This window comes from Pelodiscus sinensis, chromosome 4 (assembly GCF_052426305.1).
Source record: "Pelodiscus sinensis isolate ZL-2025 chromosome 4, ASM5242630v1, whole genome shotgun sequence".
Taxonomy (NCBI): domain Eukaryota; kingdom Metazoa; phylum Chordata; order Testudines; family Trionychidae; genus Pelodiscus; species Pelodiscus sinensis.
Window position 1 is genome coordinate 54433505 of NC_143055.1, and position 27647 is coordinate 54461151.

General features: G+C 40.3%; 1 protein-coding gene across 1 annotated transcript in view; it reads left to right on the forward strand.

Moving 5' to 3' along the window:
• TUSC3 (tumor suppressor candidate 3) overlaps window positions 1-27647 on the forward strand; it is a 274534-nt gene that overhangs the window by 192506 nt on the left and 54381 nt on the right. The window contains exon 7 of the mRNA XM_075930369.2: window positions 24939-25002. Coding sequence (XP_075786484.1) covers window positions 24939-25002 — 64 coding nt within the window. The remainder of the gene's footprint in view (window positions 1-24938; window positions 25003-27647) is intronic.

Genomic DNA, 27647 nt, shown 5'->3' on the forward strand with positions numbered 1-27647 from the left:
TATAAAAATTTCTTGCAATGTTAGGAGTCTGTGTAATCATTCCATCAGCCTACCTGAAGTGGAACAGCACTGATTGCAGAAGTACTGGCTGTGACAGACTGCTGGCTAACCCAGAGCTCTGCCACTACAGTGTGGCTAACAAGGCCAGTAGATAACCATATTTTTGGAGCTGGATCCCACTCCTGATACCATGCATGGCAAGGTCCTCATCCAGGCCCCCTCATCCTGGGACCCATTCTTTTTCCACGAATCAACCAGAGACTCTTTCTGATGCAATCACCTATGCCTTTTATCGTCTGTGCCAATTTTCCACCATCTTCTATTTACATAGCTTTGTTCACAACAAACTCAGCTAGCCTCTCCTTCTGTCAGGGGAGCATACTCAGACACTCTCTGGCTCCTCTCCTTTGACTTCCCCTCTGGCTGCCTTATCTAGTCCGCTGGCTAATGAGACCCACAGTTGTTTTCCATTAGCCTCTCAGGCTTAGGCCTGCTCAGCTGGCCTGAATTACCCTTGTCAGTCAGGCTATACTGGCAGAGCTCTGGCTTATCCAGCAGTCTGTCACACAGACACAACTGGAAACTATCCTAATGCAAAAAACAAATAGGAAGAATAGCAAGTACCCAAATAAGGCTGCATCAAGAGCTCTTCAATACCCTGAAAATCAAAAGGGACTCCTATATAAAGTGAAAGTATAGACAAATTACTAAAGAAGAGTACAAAAGAATACTATGCACATGTAAGGGCAATCAAAGGTTAAGGCACAAAGTTAGTTTCACTTAGCAAGGAACACCACTCAATATTTTCTAAAATGACTTGGATAATGGAATGAAGAGTATGCTTATTAAATTTAACAATGGCAATCAGCTAGGCAGAGCTGCAACTACTTTGGAGGACAGGATTTGATCTCAAAATAACCATGACAAATTGGAGAACTCAGTAAGATGGAAGATGAAAAAGATGAGTGAAAAGTATTGCCTTTAAGAAGGGAAAAATCAAATGCACAAAATGGGGAATGACTGATTAGGTGGTAGAACTATTGAAAATTATCTGGGAGTTATAATGGATCACAAAATGAAAGAGTCAACAATGTAATACAGTTGTGAAAAAGGCTAATGTATTTGGCATTGGTGAGGTGTCAACTGTATTAATAGGCAACACACATGAGGAAAGGTGAACAAATTGGAGAGAGAGAACAACAAAAACAATACAAGATTTGAGGAAAAATTGATATGAGGAAGGTAAAAAAAATGAGTATGTTTGGTCTTGAGGAAAAAAAAGACTTGAGGATGGGAAAAGACCTGATAATCTTCAGATATGTTAAGGGCTGTTACAAAGAGAATGTGGGTCAATTGTTCTCTGTGTCTGGTTCTGGTGGCAGACAAGAAGTAATGGGTTTCATCTGCAGTAATGGAGACTTTGATTAGATACTGGAAAAAACTTTCTAACTATATGAGGATTTAACATCTGGAACAGACTTCCAAAGGAGTTTGTGGAATCCCAATCATAGGAGAATAGGTTGAACAAACACCTGTGAGGCATGTTCCAGGTTTGGTTGGTTCTCAGTGAGCACCGAGTTCTGGGCTTCAGCACTACATTTCTGTGACCTGGCTCAGATTCATACAGATGGAAGCACTGATTATCTAGGTTTCACTTAGGCAGGGTTCTGCTAAATATTACTGAAGTACAGTACAAATCTGAACTGTGCTTGGCCTATTTGCAACAGTGGTACAAAATACTCCCTAAATGGTCTCAATGCATTTTACAGTCCTCTTTAGCATTTAGAAGTCCCAATACCTAGTGCTAAGTATTGTATACTATGAATCAAATTTACTTTTACAAAAGGTTAAAACTGCCAGAGGCATAATGTTTTGGTATTAATATTAAGTTTAAGATTTTGGGTTCAGGAAGCAGAAATAGTTTAAATACAAACAATTTTAAGGCAAATTCAATGATTATGTAATATTTCATCTGATCTAAATTTTATCCATATATTCCAAGTATTCATCATGCATCACATCACATGTGTGATGAAGACTATATTATCTTTGCTGACAAGCTGAGATATTGCTTAAAAGCAGCTGAAATTAAAAAGTTAAAGAAGGTGAAGGGAAGAATCTCAAAGAAAAGCCTGCTGGAGAAGTTGAGAAACACGAAAAGGAGCTCGGATAACAACGTCGAGTACGCCATTGTATGCAAGCTTATACAGCAAAAGCTGAAGGATGACATTGAGAACTTCCAGAAAGAAAAACTCCTCCAAACAGCTGAATCACGCAAAAGCTTCAGGACATACAAGCGGGAATTGACACAGTATAGACTGAGCATAACAGCACTGAAGTACAAGGATGGATAGACAGTAATCGCAAGAGCAGGGATGGAGGAGGTCTGTAAGGACTTCTATACAGAACTATTCAAATCAAGAATCAACATCCCTCTCCCAACACTCCAGGAGTCAGAAGAACTCATCCCCCCCAATAATCATCAGCGAAATCCGAAGCACACTATACCAGATGAAGAAGGGAAAAGCTCCAGGCAAAGATGGAATAACATCAGAAATGATTTCTGCAGGAGGCAAAAAACTTCGGAAGGCCCGTGCTTTAAGATTCAGTCAATATCTTGAAGAAGGAAAAAGACCATCAAGCTGGAAGGAGTCACATGTCATATTGCTGCACAAGAAGGGCAATCGAGAAAATCTTAAGAATTACCATCCTATATGCCTACTCTCTCATATTTACAAGCTCTTTACAAAGATGGTAACAAACAACTTTCGTAGAGCTTGGATGAACAACAACCGAGAAGGCAGGCACGGTTTTGAAGAAATTTCAGCACAATCAGCCATATGTTTACCTTTAGCCAGCTCCTAGAAAGAGCAAGGGAATACAAACTTCTGCTGTGCATTGCTTTTGTCGACTATGAAAAGGCCTTCAATAGCATCGAGTTCAACGCACTGTTAAAGGTGCTCACAAAGCAGGGCATTAACACACAATACATCAATTTGTTGAAGGAAGCAAATACTGGATGTACAACAGATATTACTCTCCTCAAAACTCCCCTCCGTATCCCAGTCGAGAAAGGCATGAAGCAAGGAGATACAATTTCACCGAAACTATTCACTGCATGCCTTGAAATGGTTATGAACAAGATCAATTGGAGGAGTGCTATCATCATAAACAGAATGATTATCTCATCTCAGATTTGCGGACGACATAGTATTAATTGCCAAAAGCACCAACTAATTGCAGAGCATGCTATGAAGACTTGGCAAGAAAAGAAGTCAGGTCAGTCTGAAAATGAACCGTTGCAAAATGAAATACATGCTATCAGACGTCTTCAATTCAACAGTGCTGCCAGCAATGTTGTATGGCAGTGAAACATGGGCACTGCCGAAGAGAGAAGAGCAGCGACTATTGGTAGTTGTAAGGGCAATGGAGCGAGCTATGTTGGGAATTTCCCTTCTGAATAGCATTCCAAATGAAATGATCAGAGAACGCAGTGGTGTGAAAGATATTATCGTGGAAAGCAGACATAAAAAAATGTGATGGGCAGGCCACACAGCATGGCTCACGGACAATAGGTGGACCACAATTATTGCTGAGTGGTACCCACGAGAACAGAAAAGACCATCCAGTAAGCCTCCAAGAAGATGACATTGTTAATCATTTTGGATGAACGTTGAGAAGAAAGGCAAGAGTGCAAGAAGAATGGTGGATGTGTTGTGATCGGCGCATTCTTCTTGGAGTGGTCCCCATGAGTGGTCCACTGTTGGTGTCGGGCTCATCCCAGCACCGCAGGTCAGAGATTTTCCCTAGCCGTAGTCGGCCGGACTGCGCATACATGGTAAGCGCCACGCGCCCTTTGTGCTCTTTTCGTCTCGCATGCTCCAGCTCCCACCAGTTCCACTCAACCATCCTCAGTTGCAGGTGGAGCTCAGCATCTCTCTGGAGAACCAATTCCTCCCTGTATAAAATAGTTTAGTTTAGTCATAGTTTTTTTAGTGTGTGTGTATGTGTGTTAGTATAGTTATTGTTAACTGTTAAGAAAAAAAATGTTTTTCTCTGTTAGACTTTTAGTTACAGAAGTAGGTTTTGAGCCCTCAAAATGCCTGGTTCCCTGGCCTTTAAGAAATGCTCGGAAAGTCAGGAGGCCATGCCCGCATCCAATTGTCATGCCGCATACATCTGCTGCCTCGATGAAATGCATGTCCTGCAAAAGTGCATTTGCTGTACAAAAGTAACAGCCAGAGCCCGAAGGGACAGGGAGATGCACCTAAAGATTATTTCTCTTGACAAGGCACTACCACCAATGATTCCCTCTCCGCAACCATCTTCTGAACCAATTAGGTCACATAAGCAGGCAGCTTCTCCCCCGGTGTCTACAGCCACAAAGAAGGTTATGGCATCCCCTGCGAAATCTCTCCCAGCTGTATCTGAAAGCTGAATCAGCAAAGGAGGTAAGCTCGGGATATCTGGCATTCTCCACAAGCCGGTGAAAAAGTCAGCACCAGGACTGTAGCCCCTGGCAACAAAGCCCCCAGCACCGAGGTCACTGGCATTGTCACTATCACCAGTGCAGAGGGGCGCTGATGAAGACTCTCCGGCGCCACAATCTCTGGCACCATCAGTAGCATCACCACCTCTGATGCTTGGGCATTCTCCAAGACCTTTTGCTTCGACGACGCCCTCTATGGTCAGTACGGCGCCACAAACAGAGAGTCTGCCGTCTTCTGAGCCTGTCTTGGCACTGACTACCTCAACAATACCTACGTTGCAGCGCACCTCGGCACCCTCCACAATGATACGCATGGCACCACCTTACATGGTGCCACGTACTTCGGCACCAGCCAGGGTACTGCGTACCTCCGTGCCCTCCACGGCACCGCATATTTCATATACCTGCTGGTCAGGTGGTCCTGGACCCCTGAGACTTTAGGGACGCCTTCGTTTCGTACCAACTGCTTCCCATTGGGATTGAGAAAAACACTGGCTTCGCCGGAGTAAGGATCACAGGGGTGAGAATATACCTGCTAGGTGTCTGTTTTGTGCGCATTCAATAAGAGCTCAGAGAACCAAAGGGTTCCATGGTACCTTTAAGTGACTTTTATTGTATTTCCGTCTTGTCTTTGTAGTGACTGTGTTATCTGTAACACAGCAGTAACATTTAACAGCTAAGCTTGTCTTGTAACAATAAAGTAATAACTGTTTAAGTCTTAACCTGACTCCTCCTGTTGCTGTAACAGAACTGAACACAATCAAAAGAACCATAGCCGGTTTGGCTATCTTGCCGCGGTCAGGGGTAAACACAGTAAAAGCTGAGCATTGAGTCGTACCGCCTCCACGGGGTTGACTCTTGGGGCTCCTGTCAGCCTCCCTGGCTGCCCGCTGTGAAGGGACTTTGTCCTAGCAGTTAAAGACTCGGGTGTATCTTTGGGGCATCCATCGGCCATTAGGGCTTCCTGCTGCGAAGGGACTCTGTTCTAGCAGTTAAAGACTCGGGTATGATAGGGCTCACAGACCACTCATTACCCCGGCCACCGGCTAACAGTACCACATGCCTCGGCACTGCTCACAGTGCAGTGCACCTTGACACCATCCTCGGTGCAGTCTTCCCGACATGCTCCGACCTCAGCTGTCTCACAGGGGCTGTTGGCACCAACGTGCGACCTCAGTGCCCACAAAGGCAGCCCAGAAATCCATGACACAACATATATCGGTTTCGCCATCACCTACCTTCTCCACAGCACCATCCCTGTCACCACCAAGCTGCCTATCGCCGGTCAGTCAATGATATTATAGTCCTTCAAGACGCACAAGCTCTCCAGCCATTGACTCAACGGGACACCGTTCAGGACGCTGGGAAAGATGATCCCGATCCCCATCAAGGAGATATTACTATGAACCTTTTTCACCGAACAGGTCCCTGTACTCACCTTGTCACCATCGCCATAGTAGTAGGATGTCGTCCTGTCATTCCTTGCCTGCCAGATCCTGGCATGACTACAGCTATCACCACAGGCCTTGATACTACTCTAGGAACTTTCACGGATCATATGCGCATTTGCGCTCATCTTGTGGTTGTCGCTCACCTCAAACCGTAATTCCCCATGCTGGATCCCAACCAACAGAGCTGCCTCCAATGCCGTCCAAACCAACCCAGGACACACAAGATCAAGTCTCTGAACTTGAAGAGGGGCAACTGTCTGACCTGGAGGAGCCAAAGCCACAGACATTGCCAACCAACCAATCGTCCTCATCTCTGGACGAAGCTGTGTTCCCAGGGGATATGTTGCCCCTTGACAACCTGAAACATTTTCAGGAGTTGTTCAAACATGTTGCAGAGTCCCAGCAAGTACAATTAGCAGAAGTACAAAACAAATAGTATCGGCTGCTTAAAAACCTACAACCTCAACAAAGGGCGAAAATCACAATACCCCTCGATGAAGCGATTATGGAGTCTGCAGAAGAGATCTGGCAGATGACAACCTCAGTCCCTCCAATGAGCAAGCAAGCAGACAAAAGATATTTTGTCCCCTTGAAGGGATAAGAATTTCTGTTTAATCACCCACAGCCAAATTCTTTGGTGGTCGACGCTGCTCAGCATAGATCTAAAACTCCCCAATATAGAAATATGGCAGGTGACAAAGACACAAAGAAACTCGACATTTTTGGGAGAAAAGTGTACTCATAGGCTACACTGCTCCTCCATATAGTGAATTACTCTGCTTTGCTATCAAATCACAGTTTTGATACTGTTCAAAAATTAACTGACTTATTTCAGCACCTTCTTGACTCCAAGAAGCCCGTATTTAAAGCCATTTTTCAACAGGACTACAATGCAGCGAGAGCTGGTTTGCAGATTGCAATGGATGTGGCTGATACAGCAGCTTGTGCTACGGCAACAGCAATCATCATGCGACAATCATCCTGACTTGCTGCAGTGGCTATTCCGAGGGAACTTCAGAACAAAGTGGGAAGGACCCTCCATTTGAGAAATATAAACTCTTTGCTGAAAAGACAAAGTCCTCCATTCAGGTAAAGACTCCCGGACTACACTACGCACTCTCGGCATGCATATCCCTTCTTACAGGAAGAGATATTACCCGTATCAAAGTCGGTATGATTTCCAGTACCATAGACAGCATGACATCCCTTTGATCAGCCCAGACAGAAACAACGGGTGCAATGTAAATGCACCCAACCACCACGCATGACTACTCAACCAGGACAGAAGCAGCAAATTTGACTCCTCCATCAAGGTCTGCAAACCGCCTGCCATTGTCGTACCAACCACTCAGGACCATCCTCTATTCCATCACAGACTACAGCCCTTTTACCACCAAAGGGCCAAAATGACCCACAGATGGATGGGTCCTGGAGGTTGTAAGGTCTGGTATCGCGATCCCATTCATTTCCATTCCTCCTCCCTCCCCACCAATCCCGTCCCTCTTCAGGGACCCATCTCACAAAGAACTCCTGAAACAAGAAGTGCACTATTTACTGGAAATAGGAGCTGTAGAGAGGGTACCATTGCAGTTCAGGGGAAGAGAATTTTATTCCCGTTACTTTTTAACGCAAAAGAAAACAGGAGGGTGGAGGCCCATTTTGGATCTGCGAAGACTGAACCGATACTTCCAAAAACCACACTTCAAAATGGTTACTCTCACATCCATAATCCCAGCGCTCGACAATGCAGTCTGGTTCGCAGCCCTCAACTTACAGGATGCTTATTTCTACATCACTATTCATCCGGCTCACCATCGATTCCTTTGCTTTGTAGTTGCGACACTCCCTTCCAGTACCGCGTTCTATTATTCGGCTTGGCTTCAGCCCCAAGAGTCTTTTCCAAGACGTTTTTTGTGGTGGCCACCCATTTACTCCACAAAACCGTTATTATCTTCCCGTACCTAGATGATTGTCTGATAAAGGCAAGAACTCGGCAGGAGCCATCTCACATGGTCTCAATAGTCAGACACACTCTCGACTCCCTCAGACTCATTATCAATGAGCGGAAGTCCACAATGGAACCCACTCAAGTCATAAATTTCATAGGGGCCAGACTAGATTCCATCACTGCAAGCGCATACTTACCAATCGAACAGTTCCAAGCTATACAAGATCCTACAAGAAGCCCCCATTGTACCGGTCCACGCTTGTTTACAGCTCATGGGCCATATGGCTGCAACCACGTTCATGGTCATGCACTCCCATCTTCACTTGCAACATTGCCTGCAGCATTGGATAGCCTCAGTATACGTTCCAGCAAAACACGATATCCACAGATTAGTTACTCCTCCACCTTAGGTCCATCTCTCTCTGCTGTGGTGGACCAAATCACAGAACTTGATGGTGGATATTCTGTTCCATTGCTCTCAGCCTGCCTTCCAGATAACTACAGATGCATCCCTCCTAGGAAAGGGGGCTCATATTAACGGCATGACAACTCAGGGCATATGTTTGGCTACAGAGAGAGCACTGCATACAAACTTGCTAGAGCTCAGAGCTGTACGTCTCACTTGCAAACACTTCCAAGACTTCATATCAGGTGCGACTGTCAGAATACTTACAGACAACGTAGCTACGATGTTTTATATAAACAGGCAAGGGGAAGCGAAATCACGATCCCTTTGTGCCGAGGCGATACAGTTGTGGAATTGGTGCATAGCAAACAACATCAACCTACTTGCATCATACTTACCAGGCATCAACAATACCATAGCGGACAATCTCAGCAGAAGATTCCCCCACGACCACGAGTGGGAACTACGCTCAGATGTTCTTCACCAAATCTTCCGTCAGTGGGGGACTCCCCAAGTAGATTTGTTTGCCACAAAAGACAATGCCAAAAGTCACCTCTTTTGCTCCAGAGCAGGCATGGGGAGGAAGTCAATGGGCGATGCATTCTTAATCAGTTGGCAGGGTCGGTTGATGTACGCATTTCCTCCCACACCCCTCATACATTGAGTATTGGAGAAGATCAAGGCAGAACGCGTGCAAGTGATCCTTGTTGCACCAGCGTGGGTGAGACAGCCTTGATTTCCCTTCCTCCATCTAATGTCCATGAAGCCCGCACTCCCTCTTCCCTCCCTCCCAGACTTTTTCTTTACCAGAACGGTGGTCCCCTACTTCATCCCAAACCAGACACATTACACCTGACAGCTTGGCTACTTGGTTCACAGAATCGGAACGCCTTTGCTTACAAGAAGTCAAACGCATATTGATGCATAGAAGGAGACAATCCATGCGCATGACCTACCTGGCGAAATGGCATCACTTTTCTTTATGGTGTTCCCAGCATGACATCGATCCCGAAAAGTCACAACTACATCACATACTAGACTACTTGTTACATCTACAGCAGTCAGGTCTCTCGCTGTCCTCCCTGAAAGTACATTTATCTGCCATTAGTGCATTCCACCACTTGGTGGATGGTACTTCCATATTTGCTAACCCTATCATGAAAAGATTCTTCAAGGGTCTAACAAATCTTAACTCTCCTCGTAGACCAACTCCCCACTTTTGGAACCGTGACCTGGTATTGGACAATCTCATGTACCATCTGTTTGAACCTCTTGCCTCAACGCCCCTTTAAATGATGACAGTGAAGGTCCTCTTTCTCCTTGCAATCACATCAGCACAGAGTCAGTGAGTTGGCGGCACTTAAGGCCAACCCACCATTTACAAATTTTACTCAATCCTCAGTGGTTTTAAGGCTACACCCTGTTTTTCTTCCTAAAGTTTGTTCAAAGTTTCATATTAATGAGCCTATTGTTTTGTCCTCCTTCTACCCAAAACCTCATCCATCCTCTCGGGAAGCTTTGCTACATACCCTTGATGTATGTCGAGCTTTATTCTTCTACATCCATAGGACTCAGGAATGGCATAAGACGGATCGCTTGATAGTATCATATTCAAGGCGCTGCAAGGGCTGTTCCCTATCCAGCCAGTGTATTTCAAACCTTATAATACAATGCATTATCACGTGCCACAATATCCACAGTGGAATAGACCACTTCAATTTCACCCTAAAGCACATTCTACAAGAGCAACTGCCACCTCAGCGGCATTCGTCAAAGGGGTCCCATTGATGGACATTTTTAGGGCTGCAACGTGGTCATCTGACACTACATTTATACAGCATTATGCAATTACACAACGGCTGGCAGGGGACTCAGTGGTGGTTTCAGCAGTTCTGGCCTATAACAGTAAATCTGGCTTCGTAGCGCAGATGGATACTGCTGTGTAGTCACCAACAGTGGAGCACCCACGGGGACCACTCGAAGAAGAAGAAGAAGTTACTCACCTTTGTGCAGTAACGATGTTTCTTCAAGATGTGTCCCCATGGGTGCTCCATGTCCCGCCCACCTCCCCGCTCCAGAGCCTTTTCTGTTCTCGTTTCAGATCAATGAGCAGTTAGAGGAACTGGCGGGAGCCAGACCACGTGAGATGAAAAGAGCACGAACGGCACATGGCACTTACCGTGCATGCACAGTCCAGCCGACTACAGCTAGGGAAAATCTTCGACCTGAGGCGTCGAGACGAGCCCGACACCAACAGTGGAGCACCCACAGGGACACATCTCAAAGAAACATCATTACTGCACGAAGGTGGGTAACTTCTTCATCCTAATGATAGCTGAAGACCGATCGATCCAGGTATTCCAATTATTTATCTCTACAATGCCCTGCACTGTGCCTGCACCCTAATTGTGAACCTGTACTTCCATGGATAAAATCATTTAAGCAGAAGTGTTCCAAGAATCCCAGTAACCAATTATTTCCTCAGCCATTCAACCTGGATAATGTTTTTGTAGTGATGTAATAGTTGAGTGTCTTACTGCTGCAATATGCCAGCTGATAAAGTCAGCCATCCTTGCAGGTAGTGTTTACTCCCTCATTTTCAGTTTCATTTGTTCCCCTCTCCACTAAAAGCAGTAAAGGTTAATGAATTCTACTGTGTAGTGTGAATCATTGCAGACACCTCTTCTTTAGAAATGAGGTTTACTATCAACACATTCCACTTAGTTTTCTGAGCAGCCATTAAACTTTTTGTTAGTAGCAAGCCTGTCTGAATTTCACCTGGAGGAAACATATTGCCTTCTGGTCATGGGAAGCATCTGAATTTTAAGCAATAAAGAGTAAGTTTCCACAGTAGTGCCTTTTTTTATTTTTATCATGTTCAATAGTATTAATTCTGTTTTTCATTCTATGTGCATTCTTTCACAGCCATGTCTTTCTGTATGCTTGTCTGGCTTGTATGTTGATAGTGTGATGGATTTTATTGGGTAGCACTGTATCAGCTGTATAAATTTATTTCCCCTGTTTTTACTGTCTCAATGTCTTGTGCTGTGTGCTCAGTAGGTTTCAGTTACATTCTATCCATAGTTTACAAACTTGAACTCCTTGATTTGTGGCACTTCATTGGGGTTTGTGATTGCAGACTTTAAGCTTGCTGAGGAAGTTATTGTTGCAAATTAGCATTTTAATTGTGAATGGTGAATGGTGAATTTTAGGGTTCATGAGTGAGGACCCCTGACAAATTGTTTGGCACTGAACAGCACTTACATGTATTATATCTTAATAGATAGTCCTATATGGAATTTTATACTGTACTGCCTACTTTGACTCGAGAGTAAATATAAACTGAGGGCAGACTATTAGGAAACAGAGCACAAACCTCAAATTGGTTGGTGAAATCTAAGTATGAATTCACAATCAGTAATCAAATATAAACTTGGCAGGCAATATAACAATCTATATATGGAATCAATTAAATAAATCCACATTCCAAGGAAACTATCTTGCTATCCAGTTTAGTTACACCAAGAATCATAACAAAATTCAGGTTACTCTCAGACTTAAAGGGCCAGTTGTTTATTCCAGGTCAATTGCACCTTTGATCTCACACAAGACAACACCTGTCTATAATAAACCATACACAGATTTATTAAATAGGAAAAGGAAAGTTGTTCACAAGATTAAAGAAGGTATCTACACATACATACATTATAATCTAAGGGTGGTGTTATAAGGAATTTCACAGGATTAACTTTATATTCTATTACTAATTACTTCCGAATTTTAAAATATGATTACATGTGTCCATCCACTCTCCTTGGTCCCTCTACCATAACTTAAAAATCAGATCATAAAAAAAGAGGACTACTAAATATATCACTTCAGCCTATGCCCTCAGAAGCTTTAATAAAGAGCAAAGCAAAATAAAAAGAAATGAAACTGTCTTTAATGTTCTCAAAGTGTTAACAAATCTGGGTTGTGGCAGACAACAGGGATCAACAAGCAAATTGCACTGCCTTTGGAGCTCTTAACAATACCCAACTGTGAATCCATTTTTCCTAATCCAGCCACTGATGTTGAACACCTTGCCCAAAATTTGAATGAGATTAGGGCTTGGCTGAGTGTGAGCTGGTTGAAACTTAAACTAGGTAAACTCAGGAGTTATGGTATGGTATATAATTGTGCTTTGGATTGATGTATGTCCATATGTGTTCCAATAAATGTCCTCACATTGTATCTTTAGGTGTTCTTAAACACTGAGATAGTTCAGTGCCAGCAATACTCTTTTTTATCTGTTCATCTTGTTGGTAAACTGCAACTATTTAATTTGGATGCAAACCTTACCATTGTGATCCTTGTTTTTACCATCCTTTGTCTTCTCATATTTCATCAGTGTATGTTGTAGGAGGAAGTGTCTTCAGCAGTCCAGTATATCCAATACTGCTCGTGAAGGCACCTCCCTCTGCATTGTCCAACATATCATCCACAAATGACATATTAAGCGTGATAGAATAAGACTGTGAAGGTAGTGATGCAAAATCTAATATGTCAGGCTGACAAACTGCTTCAGAGTCTCAGAGGGATAGCCACATTAGACTGAAACTCTAAAAACAACGAGTAGCCTTGTGGAGCTTTAGAGACTAATAAGAATACATGAAGAAGTGTATTTGGCCCATGAAAGCTCATGATACTCCAAAAAAACTTTTCTTAGATTATTCCTTCCCCTAAACATCTCCTTGCTCTCAATTCAGATCCAGAGACAAGAGTACCTTTTTAATGAGATCCTAGATTTGTGGTACGATCTATATTTTTGTTAGTCTCTAACATGCCTCAGTATTACTTGCTGTTTTAAAACTACTTCAAAACATATCAGTCTGGGGTTAACAGCTGTCTTTATTGATACTCCAAAAATCTTCCCATTCTTTGGAATCCTGTGCCCACTTTGTTAAAAGTAGAAAAAGTCTTCAAAATCTGGCTACGGGTGACATCAAGAAAATACATTATAAATGTAAAATACAAATGTTGATATTGGACTATTACAATATTCTGCTTTTGGAAGATTTAAAATGTTTTATTTCAACATTGTTCACAGTTGTGCAATCCACGTATATCCCAGAATAATGAGAGACAAGCTATTGAGAGCTTCTTAGGTCTTACCTTAAAAAGAGCTTTTTATGTAGTGTGAAAACTTGTCTTTCACCAATACAAGCTGATTCGCTAAAAAAATAATACCTTGCCTCCTTGACTTATTCTATTTCAATATTTCAAGCATGGTACATTGTAACAAATGAATTCCTCTTTAAAAAAAGAGAAATGTCCTCCAGAGCTTCATTTATTAAAATACCCCCAACTGATGTGAGGTTAGTAAGCTGAGATGAAATTTAGTGCCCACTCACACCTAGAATAATTTGTTCTACTCATAGACTCATAGACTCCAGGGTCAGAAGGGACCATTATGATCATCTAGTTTGACCCCCTGCACAGTGCAGGCCACAAAATCTCACCCACCCCTCCTAGAATAATCCTCTCACCTATATCTCAGATATTGAAGCCCTCAAATACTTTGAAGACCCCAAGATGCAGAGATCCTCTAGCTGTGATCTGTACCCCATGCTACAGAGGAAGGCGAAAAACCTCCAGGGCCTCTGCCAATCTACCCTGGAGGAAAATTCCTTCCCGACCCCAAATATGGCGATCAGCTAAACCCTGAGCATGTGGGCAAGACTCATCAGCCAGACACCTACTCCACCCTTCCTGACTAATTCAAGTCTAAATTTCATGCTGTTTTGTTCAGGTAACAGCACTGGAGACAACTGTGGCAACTGAAATTTGTAATCATGTTTAAAAATTAATGTGGACTATCCTTGAAGCTAATTGAATTGCCTCAAGGACTAAAATATAATTCAAAGGCCTTGTTTCCAATTACTGTATTTCTCCTTTATTTACATAGTTTATTGGGGAGAAAGGAAGGAGCATACTCTACATTTAATGTAAGTATTTTACTGAACCGTGACAGCTATCACTCAAGAGACCTTAAGCATATATGATATTTAGATAAATCATTTTCCATTGTGATTATTCTTGATTATCCTTTTGAGTCTAATACTACTTAATATTTAATAAGTTTAGCAATATCTCATAAATATTTAACACTGCTTTGTAAAAATTTATATGCACTACATAAATGTTTATCACTGACTCTTGATCATAATGAGACTTGGTTCTATGAACTGCAGACAGACATCCTCAGCTCCCATTATTTCAAAGTGATTTATGCCCAAGAATAGCAGAATTTTAAAATGAGAAAGGAACCAATCCTCTAAAATGATCAGAACTCTTAAGATATAGGCCTTATTCAGTCATTGCCTGCCATACTTCCAGCCCGCCCCCCGCCCCCCAAATGTTGAAGAGCAAAGATTTGCTTTTCACTTTTACTTACTTATTAAAAGCACTAGTCTAGGCACATGAAATACTTTGTTTTTCTGAAGTGGTTTGATATTTTGTTTTTAAACACTTGCACACATTCAGTTGATTCTATAAAACTACATCCAGCAAACCCAAGAAGTGTTTAAACTATATCTTGATGTATTCAGGGCAGCATATAAACATTAGACTGACCAGTGCTGACAATAGCAAGGTCTCACTTTTGCAGTGATATAGAAGATGTGGCTACCAGTCAGACACACCTCAAGACAGGCTGACCCATTTGCTGTCTGCAGACAAATCAGCTCACTAACCTTTGAGCTTCTGCTCCCAGATTGCTTAAGATACATGTTTATTTCATGCTTCCTTCCTGAAACTTTTTTAAAATTATTCCTTCCCCTAAACATCTCCCTTGCTCTCAATTCAGATCCAGAGACAAGAAGAGTACCTTTTTAATGAGATCTTAAATTTGTGGTACATCATCAATTGGGAAAGACAAACACCTGAAGAATGGACTTGAGAAGCAGCACACTATGTGCATGGCTCTGAAATTTTCAACACTTTGCATGGGACATCCCTAATAAACACAGACCATTTGCTCCTCAGGGCAAGGAGTGATAGCAGGGCTTCATCTCAGATGCTGGTCCTAAAGAGATGGAATACTACAGTTGGTACTTCATTTCACAGGTGCCAAGTATATAACTTGTGTTATGTTCATAGACCTAATTTTCAGTAAGTTTGGGTGCTCAAGTTGCCAGTTCAAACACCTGACTTCAGCTCATAGATAAATAATGTGCTCACCCTATTTTTTCTGCTATCAGGTGGTTTCCGCCCTCTTCTGGAAAATTAGGCCTTAGTCTTTGCCAAAAGAGATCAAATGTCTTCTCTTCATATTGCCTTCAAGACTACAAAGGATTCTGTATCATGTGATTAAGCACCTTTTTGGGATTCAGAAGGAATTTCTATCTTCTTTTAGGATATTCTGCCATATGGTTCCTTGATATATGAGAAGCAATACACATTAATTTGTTTTTGTTAGTGAATTAAAAAATAGTCTTTAATAAACCATATCTGCTACTATGAATTCTAGTTTTCAGTATATTAGTACAGTGATTTTTTTTTATGACTTGCCTTTAGAAATTCTTGTTCAAATCTGGTTAACGTTTAAAATTAGATCTTATGTCATCTGTTTATGCCTGTGAGTGAAGAAATACCATCGGATTTATTTCCCCCATGGGTGTTGACTGACTTGTTTGATTATATGCAATGTAGAAAAAATGGTTGGTCGCATCTTTTATAATTCTTGCCCCGCTTAATAGGCCCATCTCACATGCTGACACTTTCCACCATTTCAAACTGACTGTAGTTTAAAAATTGAGTAATATGCATAAAACTTATTTATTCATCAGATATTGTCTTTACATGTGTTCAATGCAATGTTGTCTGATTTAAATGGCAAAAGAAAGTTCTACTATCTATCTAATTTATCTAGGTAAGCCCTACAGAGTAGGAAGAGTTGTATTTTATTAACTAATTTCCAGTTAGACAGGCAATCAGTTAAAACTCTGCAAACCTATTGCCCTCAGGTGTTACTGAGGACATAATTTGAAGACTCTGAGTTTGCACAGATTAATTAAGGATATGATTTATCTTTCTTAATACTTTACTGGTGATGTGTGGAAGGGAAAATTTATCTTTACTCTCACATTTCAGATTTAGCTTGCAGAGTTGGAAATTAGGAAGAGAAAACACTTTCTTTTAAACTGAGTACATCTAATGTAGAATAATTGAAATACAAACTCAGAATCTAAGGGTACAATTTTAAGATGTACTTTTCAGAACAAAACATAATTATATATAAAAACAAAAGATAAAAAACAGACCAATATATCAGTGCATAAAGGAATAATTAGTAATAATTTGTTGTAGTTATCTCTAAGATACTACTGCTTATATATCTAAATCTTGACATTTCTTTTACAAAATGTGACAACTAAATTTAACTTGTATTAAGCTATCACTTTAGCAATTGATGAAAATAAACGGTACCTTCATAGGGGTTAGGTCCATAAAAGGTTATTAGCCATGGGATTAAAATGGTGTTCTTGGCCTCTGTTTGTCAGAGGCTGGAGAGGGACGGCAGGAGACAAATCGCTTGGTCATTGTCTTCGGTCCACCCTCTCTGGGGCACCTGGTGCTGGCCACTGTCGGTAGACAGGATACTGGGCTAGATGGACCTTTGGTCTGACCCAGTACGGCCGTTGTTATGTTCTTATGACAAAGCTAAAATGTAACTGACTAACCCTAATAAAACAGATTCTTTTTGTATGTTTTGTTACCATGGCTCAGGTAGCTTTAAGCTCTCCCCCAGTCATATAAGTGTTAACATTTAGGAGACAAAGCGGAAAAAGATGAAGGAATTGTAAAAGAGGAGGTTTACTTTCAAGCGTTGACCTTTTGTAGTCAGTTAAGTCTCGCTGAAGTCTGCAGGGCCTCTGGCCCTTGTTGCTTGTATGGTAATTTTGATCACTGAAAGAGATTTGGAAAGTATCCAGTGGAAGACCCTGGATACAATCTTTGATTTTTGTTCATGTAAAGTTCGTGCTGGTTGTGCTGACTGTGCCATGCCCGATAAGGCAGAAAAGGAAAAACAGGAAACCATCGCACCCCCTTTCTCCTGTCACTTAACAGATAGGGTCTGCTAGCATATCACAAAAAGCGCACAAAAGCTTTCTCTATAAAACAGCTTCCCCTCCTGTATCAAATTGAGGAATCCCGAATAAACATTGGATGGCAGAATATGAGCCAGGTCCGAGGACTGATCACCCGAGAGCCACCTCCCGCTCACCAAACCAAACGAGTTCCTGTAGAGCGTAACGTATACCAAACATAACGAATACCAAATATGTTGTTGTTGTTGTAGTTTGTGTGTCTGTTAAATGTAAGTATTGTTATCTGAAATTGTTTAGAGGTATTGTTAAGTAGTAGTGTTAAAAGTTTTAGATAAATGATTAGTCTTATAAGTAAGACTGATGTAAATGTAACTGTTAATAATCCCTGGTCCCTTGTTAACAGCTATTGGGATTTAGAGAAACCTCAAGGAATTTTCTTTACTGTATTGCATTTTGATTATTGGTCATTCTAATAATTATTTGGTGCCTACGTATGTAAGAAATTGATAAAATCATAATTTATACCTATAAGGCCTTTTAATAAAAGTTTAAAAGATATTTAGTAATAGTTTGCCTGTTTCTGCGCCTCCCTGGGACTAGCCACATTTCCGAACCTTTAATTTAAACCACAGAAAAGAGCTATATATGTTGTCAAAACATGCACATAGACAAATATAACTGTAAAGAAAATAACTTTTTTAATGCAAAAGTCATGTACCTATTTTCATGAAAAATTTTCATGTTTAATTCCTACTTTAGAAACATACTTGGTAAATACAATTTTTAGGCCTCTAAAATTACTGTGTATTCACCACCATTGCTTTAAATGTAATAGCTGTGAATTGGTTACCTCTCCATACTTCAGACTGAGGTTAGCCTTTCAATTTTTTCGTACTCTGAAAGTGTATGTACTAGGCCTGTCAAGCGCTTAAAAAATGTAATCACGATTAATCGCGTGCGCCTCTCCTTTGAAATGCCAAGCTGACCCCAGGCTCCATGCAGCGCTGCCCCTTCGAAGCACTGCGGCAGCATTTCCAAGGGGCAGCACATTAGGAGCTTGGGATCAGTTGGGGACTCCAGCTGATCCCCTCCTCCACTCGTGTTGCCCCTTTGAAGTGCCGGACTGGCACTTCTCAGAGGCAGCGCAGCATTATCACCTGCAATTAACATGTTAAAAAATTAATGCATTAATCCTGTTCTGCGTTAATCGCAGGCATTAATGAAGGTCTATTGACAGCCCTAGTATGAACATGTTGAAATACACTCTTCTGTTGTCAAATATTTCCTTTCTACATTAAATATAATATCTGAGATATAGTATGCAATTGATGAAACTACTCAGTTATGAGTACCTGTGTATTTTGGGTAGCTGTATGAATTGGGAACATTAAATCCGGAACTATTAATAAATTGTATAAAAATTTATATAACATATTATTAGCATTAATAATATATTTATAGAATATGCAGTTTGGTTTCCTGGCCAGCTTATTAATTTTTGTGATGCCATGTTCTGTTTGTTCTTGATGAAACAATGAACAATCACAATACATATGCCAGGTTTGGGTCTTCTTTCCTGTATCACCTGACTTTAGACATTCTTGTAACTTGTATTGATTTTATTATCCCTCTTTACCCATACAAACGTAACCTTATAACCTCTTATTGATGTCACTATTATCTTTCTAAAGAAATTGCCCGTACATATATTGGCTACCTGAAATAAAAAAAGGGTCTTCTCTAAGCAAATGCATGCTTCCCTTTTTAATCTTCCCCATGAATAATTATATCCACTCTACTCTCCTTACTATTGTTTGTCTTCTGTTTTCTTGTCTTTCCATTGCAACCAGATCTGTTTTTTCTACAAAAAACAAAACGAGCAATAAAAGCTCCCTGTTCATTCAAACACACATTCATCTAGCCCCTACTATCTTTCGAGGCATTTCTAAGCAAATTACAGTGGCATGTGAGAACTGACTACGAAAAGTTCAAGATTGTACTGTGTGGAAACACTGTACAAACAAATTCTTGGTTGAATGCTATTGCTAATGGTTTGTTTCTAAATATGACTCTGAGGGAAGATATGAGCCCTATAATCTTGTGCCCTCAGCAAAAAAAATTGTGCCCTAGTCCTAGAATACATCATGGTTGGTCTGTATTAGGACTACCTAGTATCACAGCATCTGTGGATTTCAGATGTCTTGATAGCTAGATGTTTCATCCACATCCAACCCCTTAACCCACTGAGGGTTTTAACTATTAGAAGCAGGATGTTGAAGCTGATCTAGAGATGGACAGGAATCCAACTGAATCAGTGAAGTTTTGGTATGAAGTACTATTGTCTCCCTGTTTACTTTCATGGTTCGACTGATCTGCGTTGTAATAACTGGAGTTAACATGTGGCTTTCACATCGTGACAATCCCTCCCTCTCTCCTCCAGGCAAAACTTTGCAATGTCATTTTATGATACCATACTCTTCTTGTGGAGCTAAAAGTTCAGAATGAAGAACTGTCTCTAATGTGTATTTGACTAAAATATACTAACAACTAAATTAATCTGTTGGAGGTCTGCATGGCATATACAATATATACAATGCTACTCACAAGAATGTCAGAATGTCATACTGAATCATCTGACTTCAAATGTTAGCTATCGGTTGGTGGTAATTTTGAGAGTCACACTGTTCAAGTCTCTATAGATAGAAATTCTGAAATATTTTAATATAGAACATTGCAGATAGGTTTTTCTAAAATATTAAGCTGTTTTTTGTTAATTGCAAGCCCAGTTCTAGTGGTTTCTCTTTCATTAATGGATATTTTTTGAAAGTGGATATTGTGGTATTGTTGCTTCTTTGTTTAAAAATATCCTCGCCCTCCCCCCCCCCCTCCCCCCTCCCCCCCCCCCCCACCTGCTCTGGCCAGAGGACGACCAAGGTGGATAAGAAGGATGTATAGTATAAATATGTAATTATGCTGTCTTTTGTGACCATCCCAAATTGAATTCATGATATGTAGAGTTTATTGCAGACATATAATCATTTCTATTAAAAATTAAATATCTCATAGTTTGTATCTATGATAATGCAATTAACTAAAATATGTTTTTCAGGTGTTTGTCACTGATTACTTTGGAATCTAAGAGCCAGTATTTTACTTATTTGTTTTTATTTCATTGAGTTATTTGCCTTTATTTAGTGTTCTAGGCATATTACATATAGTAAACAACAAACTGACAAAACACATAAACTTATTTTAAAAATCAGAACTCTAAATCCTTCCAACAAGCAGCATGGTTTATCTCATTACCTTTCTCCTCTCTCAATAATCATTCTTCCTCCGCTACCTGAGGAAAACCTGTCATAACTTGCATGCCCTAAATGTCACCACATTTGGGACTTAATGACCAGTGTTGGAAGGCAGTTCCAAAACCAAGGACAGCTAATTCACAGTTCTCCCTAACTCTCTCCAAATTATATTGATGGGAAAGCAGCTCCGATGCTTCAAATGACCTCCATGTATGCTATATCATTTGGAGAGGTGGTAGTTTCTTAATGAGACTGAATATACATTAAGTGAACCCTTTTTTAAGTTGAGGTTTTAAAAAAACATACAAAACCCTAGTCATTTGCTGCTATGAGTGTTTGCTTTTATTTAAAATATCCTCCAGTTGTAGAATAAATATAGTGCTAGAATTAACAAATTAGATATACCCTGTGATCACAATAATGATTTGTTATCACCAACGTACAATAAAAATATGGAAATAAACTGTAGATCTTAATCTAGAAAATGGTGTTGCAGTGATATAAACAGCTACTATAGGTATACAGAAAGGAAAAGTCAGTAGTGTAATATTTTATTTAGGATTGATTCCATGAGATATCATAATTTCTTATTGCTCATAATTGTTAAAATCAATGTTAATTGCTTTAATGCAATAGGGACTAATCTCTTCTGTACATCTAAAATACTTGATATCAGAAGGGATTTCTTTTCTCTGTATTCATGTTATAACAAGTCAGTGTTCCTAAACAATGGTGATAATACTATCTCTTGAAGACTGTGTTTTCTAGAATTGCCACTGTTCCTTTATCCTTGCCATTTAGCTCCCCCGGAGATGGGCCAAAGCAGGGTATGCATATGTTTTTACACATAAAAAGGGCTTCTGGATTTTTTTTTAAATGAAACTTAAGATATGTAATTGGCCCATCTTGATGTTTTTAAAAAATAAATAAATGTTTTTATTATGTGTGTGAGTATTTATTGAAATCTTATTAGAAACAAAAATATTAGTGTATGAGAGAGAGAATTTAGATTGAGTGATTTGATCCAACCAGTTAATAGTGAATTCGAAAATATACTATAGTATATTTGGTAAACATCATGAAGTCATAGTCTACTATGCTGTACTAAAAATGGAATGAGAAGTGGGAGACATTCACCAATTATTGTGCATATTTAAGCCCCGGTCCTACAAATGCTTAAATCAGAGGAGATATCCCACTAAATTAGATAAGAATACTCAAGTGAATAAAGGCACACTAGGAGCACAGAATTATAGGACTGGAATGGACTGTGGAGGTCATCTAGTTCAGTCCCTGTACTTATGGCAGGATTCAAGATGTGCTTCAGCGTTGTTTGCAGGACTGGGAGCATAACTGTGAATCAAACTTCACTGCAGATTATTTGTTTTTTAAATTAGAAATGTATTTGCTGTACCTTTGTCTGTTTTCCTTTATTCCCATAGCTGCATACAGTAATGTGGACCATTGATTGGTTAGGCCACTGCTAGCACTAGATATTAGCTATTAGCTGAGCAGGAATAATTGTATGTATGTATCTATAATTATATGAAGCAGTGAGTATGTAAGTCAAGAGTATTACAAATATCTTTGTGCTGTTTAACACAGCAGAGCAAATAATGATGTTTTAATAATCAATTTTGTTTAATTCAACTTAATTATTAATTGTTTTTAAGTTAACTGAAAAACATTAGTATTGCCAACCCTCCTTTGACATTCCTCTGTCTTTGACTAGTTAGAGTTTCTAGACTGGCTAGTCAAAGACCTGTGGAATATAGATTGACTTGTGTCATGCATTACTATAAAATCATAGAGCTTAAGTCTTCAAAGATCAATCATTTTCTTTTGTTAGAAAAATGATTTTACTTGGCTGGTGGCAAATCACTGTTATATATGAACTTCTTAACAGAACTAAATCAAAATGGAGTATTTGAACTGATATAATCGTTAAGGAATAGCGGGTAGCCATCGAATGAGTAACAGTTATTTTATAAGGTTCAGAGGGGTAGCCTAGTTAGTCTGTAACTAGAAAAACTTAAACAACAAATAGTCTAGCAGCACCTTAAAGACTAACAAAACATGTAGATGGTATATTTTTGGATCTGGACTTTTAATACTCCAGTAATTTGGAGAAGTGGGTTGTATCCACAAAAGTCCATGATGCCATCTACATGTTTTGTTAGTCTTTAAGGTGCTCCTAGACTATTCGTTATTTTTCAAGTTTTTCCAATTATTTTATGGTATCGTGTGGGCCCTGAGCTTTATAATAAAAGCATAATAGTTTTATCATAATAGCCAATAATCAGTCAGTTTGAATAAAGATACTTTTGTGGGCTGGGGCAGCAGCCTTTTTTTTTTCCTTACGTTTGAATAATTTTTGGTCCTAAAATTGATAGTATTCAAAAAATTTTAAGTGAAAACTATAAAATATGAGCAGTATCTTGTCTTTGACTTCAGTGCAACCAGAATTTCAATCTGGTGCTTCAAAAACATGCGTGTGATTTTTTTTTTTTAGTATATAATTATTACAAAAAGTAATAGGACAAGATGATTTCACTTTTTGCATCTTTTTGCTATCTTTCATCCTTTGTTTCATATTTAATCCTGTAACAATAGCTAGTTTTGTTCTGAAAACGTACTAAACATTTTCAAAAGGCACAAAATCGCCTATTTGGTGGATTTAAAATATTTTTTCAAGTCCTCACTAGACTACATATAAAAAATACCAAATGTTGTGTAGATTTGCTCTAGAAATGTCTTTCCATATCTAATGCATGTATCTTATTTTATTTATTGTATAGAGAAACTTCTCTTAACTAGAGCAAACAAAAACTGATGGAAACCTTTAATCTTTAGAATTGATTTAAGGTTTATTTTTGAGAAGTAGAGAGGGAACTAAAATAAATAAGCTGAAAACAAAGGGAACGTATCATGACCACATTGGAGCACATGTCAATGTTATTTATATTGCATGGGCCCCAGTTGCTATGCCTTAAGAGAACAAGTGCAAGCTGCCCTTTTCATTAAGGGTAATTCCCCCCACTCTCTTCACCAACTAAATAACATAAGAATGGCCATATGGGTCAGACCAAAGGTCCATCTAGCCCAGTATGCTTTCTTCCAACAGTGCCCAATGCCAGAGAGTGAACAGACCAGCTAATAATTACATGAGCCCACTCTTTTCGCCCATTCCAGCCTCTGAGAAACAGGAGCTAGGGATACCGCTCCTACCTATCTTGTCTAATAGACATTGATGGATTTATCCTCCATCAATTCAATTAATTCTTTTTTGAACCCTATTAAAGTTCTGGTCTTCACAGCATCCTCTGGTAAGGAGTTCCACAGGTTGACTCTGTGCTTCATAAACAAAAACTTCATTTTATTTGTTTTAAACCTGCTACCTATTAATTTAATAAATATTAATGTATGCTAAAAATGGTGCCCTCTCTAACACTGGTAAAGTTTATAGGTTTTTTTTTCAGTGTTTCAGTAAAATTATTTTGCGTAAGCTAATGCATTTGTGGACACAATATTTTCAGGTGAGACAGTATAACTGAAGGGATGTGCGGTACTTTAGTGTTTCTGAGAGGTGAGTGTAGATGGTTGTGTATGTGAGGTCAGCCATGTGGCAAAACTAAAATATCTTGTAATAAGGAGGTATAGAACTGGCAGTATTTCCAGTGGGTTTCAGAGTCTATAAATTTTGTAGCCTGTGAAATGGTGTTTTAAATTCCTTTCTCAAGTTTCCTGTTTTGACTTGAAATTTTAATTTCCATTAAAGCCATGTTCAGATTCATTCCTGAACCCATCCCTTTCCCAATTAACAAGTGAGCTTCAAAGTAGATGGACACACTCTCTCTTGTGGGTCAGTTCTAGTAATTGCTAAGTGCTATTACTTATCCCTCCATCATGTAAATCCCAATGGAATGAAGAATTAGAATTACTCAGGTGGAGAAAGCTTGTAAATTAATTTTTAAAATATGTGGAGTTTCTGATTCATGGATGGTCAATCAAGCGTTGCAGTTTTTATAAGAGGTGGACTTGCATTCGCTGTGCTTTTCAGATGATTTGTTTTTAACAATGATTTATTAAGATGTAACTTTAGAAGTATATGTCTTCTGCAGGCCCTACACTATACATTGTTTTGCAAGACAGGTTTTATTTTAATTCACATACAAATATTAAATCATGACATTTTTCATAGCCATAATAATGATGATTTATTTTTGTTTCTTACTCTCATTTTGCAGAGTTACATACATGGGAGCAGTCAGGCTCAATTTGTTGCAGAATCACACATCATTCTACTGCTGAGTATCCTTCAGAAACCAATGGATAGAAAAAGGCAAGCTAAAACAGAGTATGTTATTATATGAAATTGCTCTGACAGTGAATATCACTGAAATTTGGAACAGGTATTGCATTTTCACTTTATTTACTATATGATTAAGCAGATACCTAGTGTTGTTGCTGTTTACTATTGAGGAATGCTGGAGCTCATGTCTTATATTATGTATCTATTTAACTACCAGCTCTAACAATCTGCCTGGCACAGTACTATTTTATATTTTTCCTTTGTTTCCTATATTTAAATCATCAGCAGATATTTGCTTTTCTCTTCTCTTTGCATTGTCTGCTAATTTGAAAAATATTTTGTCTCTGATTTCAGCTTTGTTAAATGTTCAAGAGAATGTATGTGTTTTCTAGTTTAGAAAAATAGCAACAAAATTATAAAATGTAATTATAACTCCAAAGTCCTTTCTATGGACTAGACACCTGACTTGAGGTATCCTTGTTTACATTGCACTAACATCTTCAATTCCAGTGGCAATAAACGGCCAACTATAGTTCCCATTAATGTCAAAGGGAAGATTCTTAGTAACTTGAGTAGTAGTTAGGTCAAGAAAGACCTTCATGGAAGTTTATGTAACAATAAACACTTGATTTTTCTAAACTATTTCTCTATCATAAATTATGCTTATTCAATGAAAACTATAACAAAATTATCGTTCTCACCTGGGTGGCAGGGGGAGGTGGGGAAAAAAAATGAAATCCCCCAGAATACAGAACCTTAGAGGTTGGTAAACATAACTAATAAACATAACTAATAAACTTTGTTCCCTCCCAAATTTTGAGGGGTTTGTCAGTGGATCCACACTGATGTTGAATCATAGTCTTACTCTTTCCAAAGACTGCTGCATGGTTGTGCAAGTAGGCCCAGTGGCTGTGCAAGAGGAGTGTATCGGAAATGTACAAATTGAAGATCAAATCAGGAGTTTATTGCTGATTCGCAACTTCTCTCCTCATTCATAACAAATAGGCAATGCTTCTCACCTGTGGAATTTGGAGGCAGTCCAGAGTTGTTGTTGGAGGTCCAGGACTGAGCCCTGACCTTCAAATCAGGCCACTAGAAATTATGCCTCTAATGGTGGAACTAGAAGGAAGTTCAGCAGTGCTAGAGTTAGAATGCAGGGCAGTGGAATCCCTCAGGAGTGAGCAGAAGGGAACAGGGAATGATGGGAAGAACTGAGGAAGATAGGGCACTGGGAAAGCTAGGAGAGAAACAAAAGAGGAGGGAGCAACTCCCCTTCTGTTCCATTCCATCACATCTCTGCCTACCTGTGGCCTGCTCCTGCTCACTTAGGGTATGTCTACACTACCCCGCTAGTTCGAACTAGCGGGATAATGTATGCATACCGCACTTGCTAATGAAGCCTGGGATTTGAATTTCCCGGGCTTCATTAGCATAAGCGGGGAGCCGCCATTTTTAAATCCCCGCTGCTTTGAACCCCGTGCAGCGCGGCTACACGGGGCTCGAACTAGGTAGTTCGGACTAGGTTCCTATTCCGAACTACCGTTACTCCTCGTGAAACGAGGTGTACCGGTAGTTCGGAATAGGCACCCTAGTCCGAACTACCTAGTTCGAGCCCCGTGTAGCCGCGCTGCATGGGGTTCGAAGCAGCGGGGATTTAAAAATGGCGGCTCCCCGCTTATGCTAATGAAGCCCGGGAAATTCAAATCCCAGGCTTCATTAGCAAGTGCGGTATGCATACATTACCCCGCTAGTTCGAACTAGCGGGGTAGTGTAGACATACCCTTATAGAGTTGCTAACTTTGTAATAAGACAAAACCAACCACCCAAACCCTGGTCCTCCACCTAGGCCATGTCCTCTTCTCCACCCTTCTCTGAGGCCCTGCCCACTACTCACTACATTCCTTCTCACTTGGAGACTTTCTGTCTCTAACCTCACTAACTTTCATTGGGCTGGAATGCGGGATTGGGGTGCAAGAGGGTCTCAGGTTTGGGGAGGAAGTCTAAAGTGGGAGAAGGAGCTTGGGATTTGGGTGTGGGCTTACCTCAGGGCACCTCCCAATCAGCCTGTGCAGCAGGCTCCCTGCCTGTCCTGGCTCACCATTATGCCCCAGAAGTGGCTAGACCACACCTAGGTGGGGAAAGGACTGTTAGGAAGCTCTACGTGCTGCTCTGTCTCACAGGCAGCATAACCCATGTATCCTGGCCAATGGAAGTGTGGAACCACTCATTGGCACAGGAGCAGTACAATGAGCTTTCTGAATGCCCTCCCCCCCACCTAGGAACTGGACCTACTGGCTGCTTCCCAGGCACAGCTCAGTGCCAGAACAAGTGGGGACTAGCCTGCCTTAGTCTTGCCACACAGCTCTCTGGATTTTTAACGGTCCAGCCAATAGTGCTGACCAGAGCTTCCATGGTCCTTTTTTGACTTGGCATTCTGGTCAAAAACCAGACACCTGATCAAAATCCTATAGAGGGGGGTCTGTATTATCCAGGTGACCTCTATTATTTGGTTCCCAATGTCACCTGGCAGTGACTGGTCCTAGATCCTGCCTCTATGTTTCTCTGCCTGTTTCTGGCTGTAGTTTTCCCAGCTGTGTCTTTACTGATCTGCCACTGAGTGCCCTTCACTGTGTTGCCTGGCACC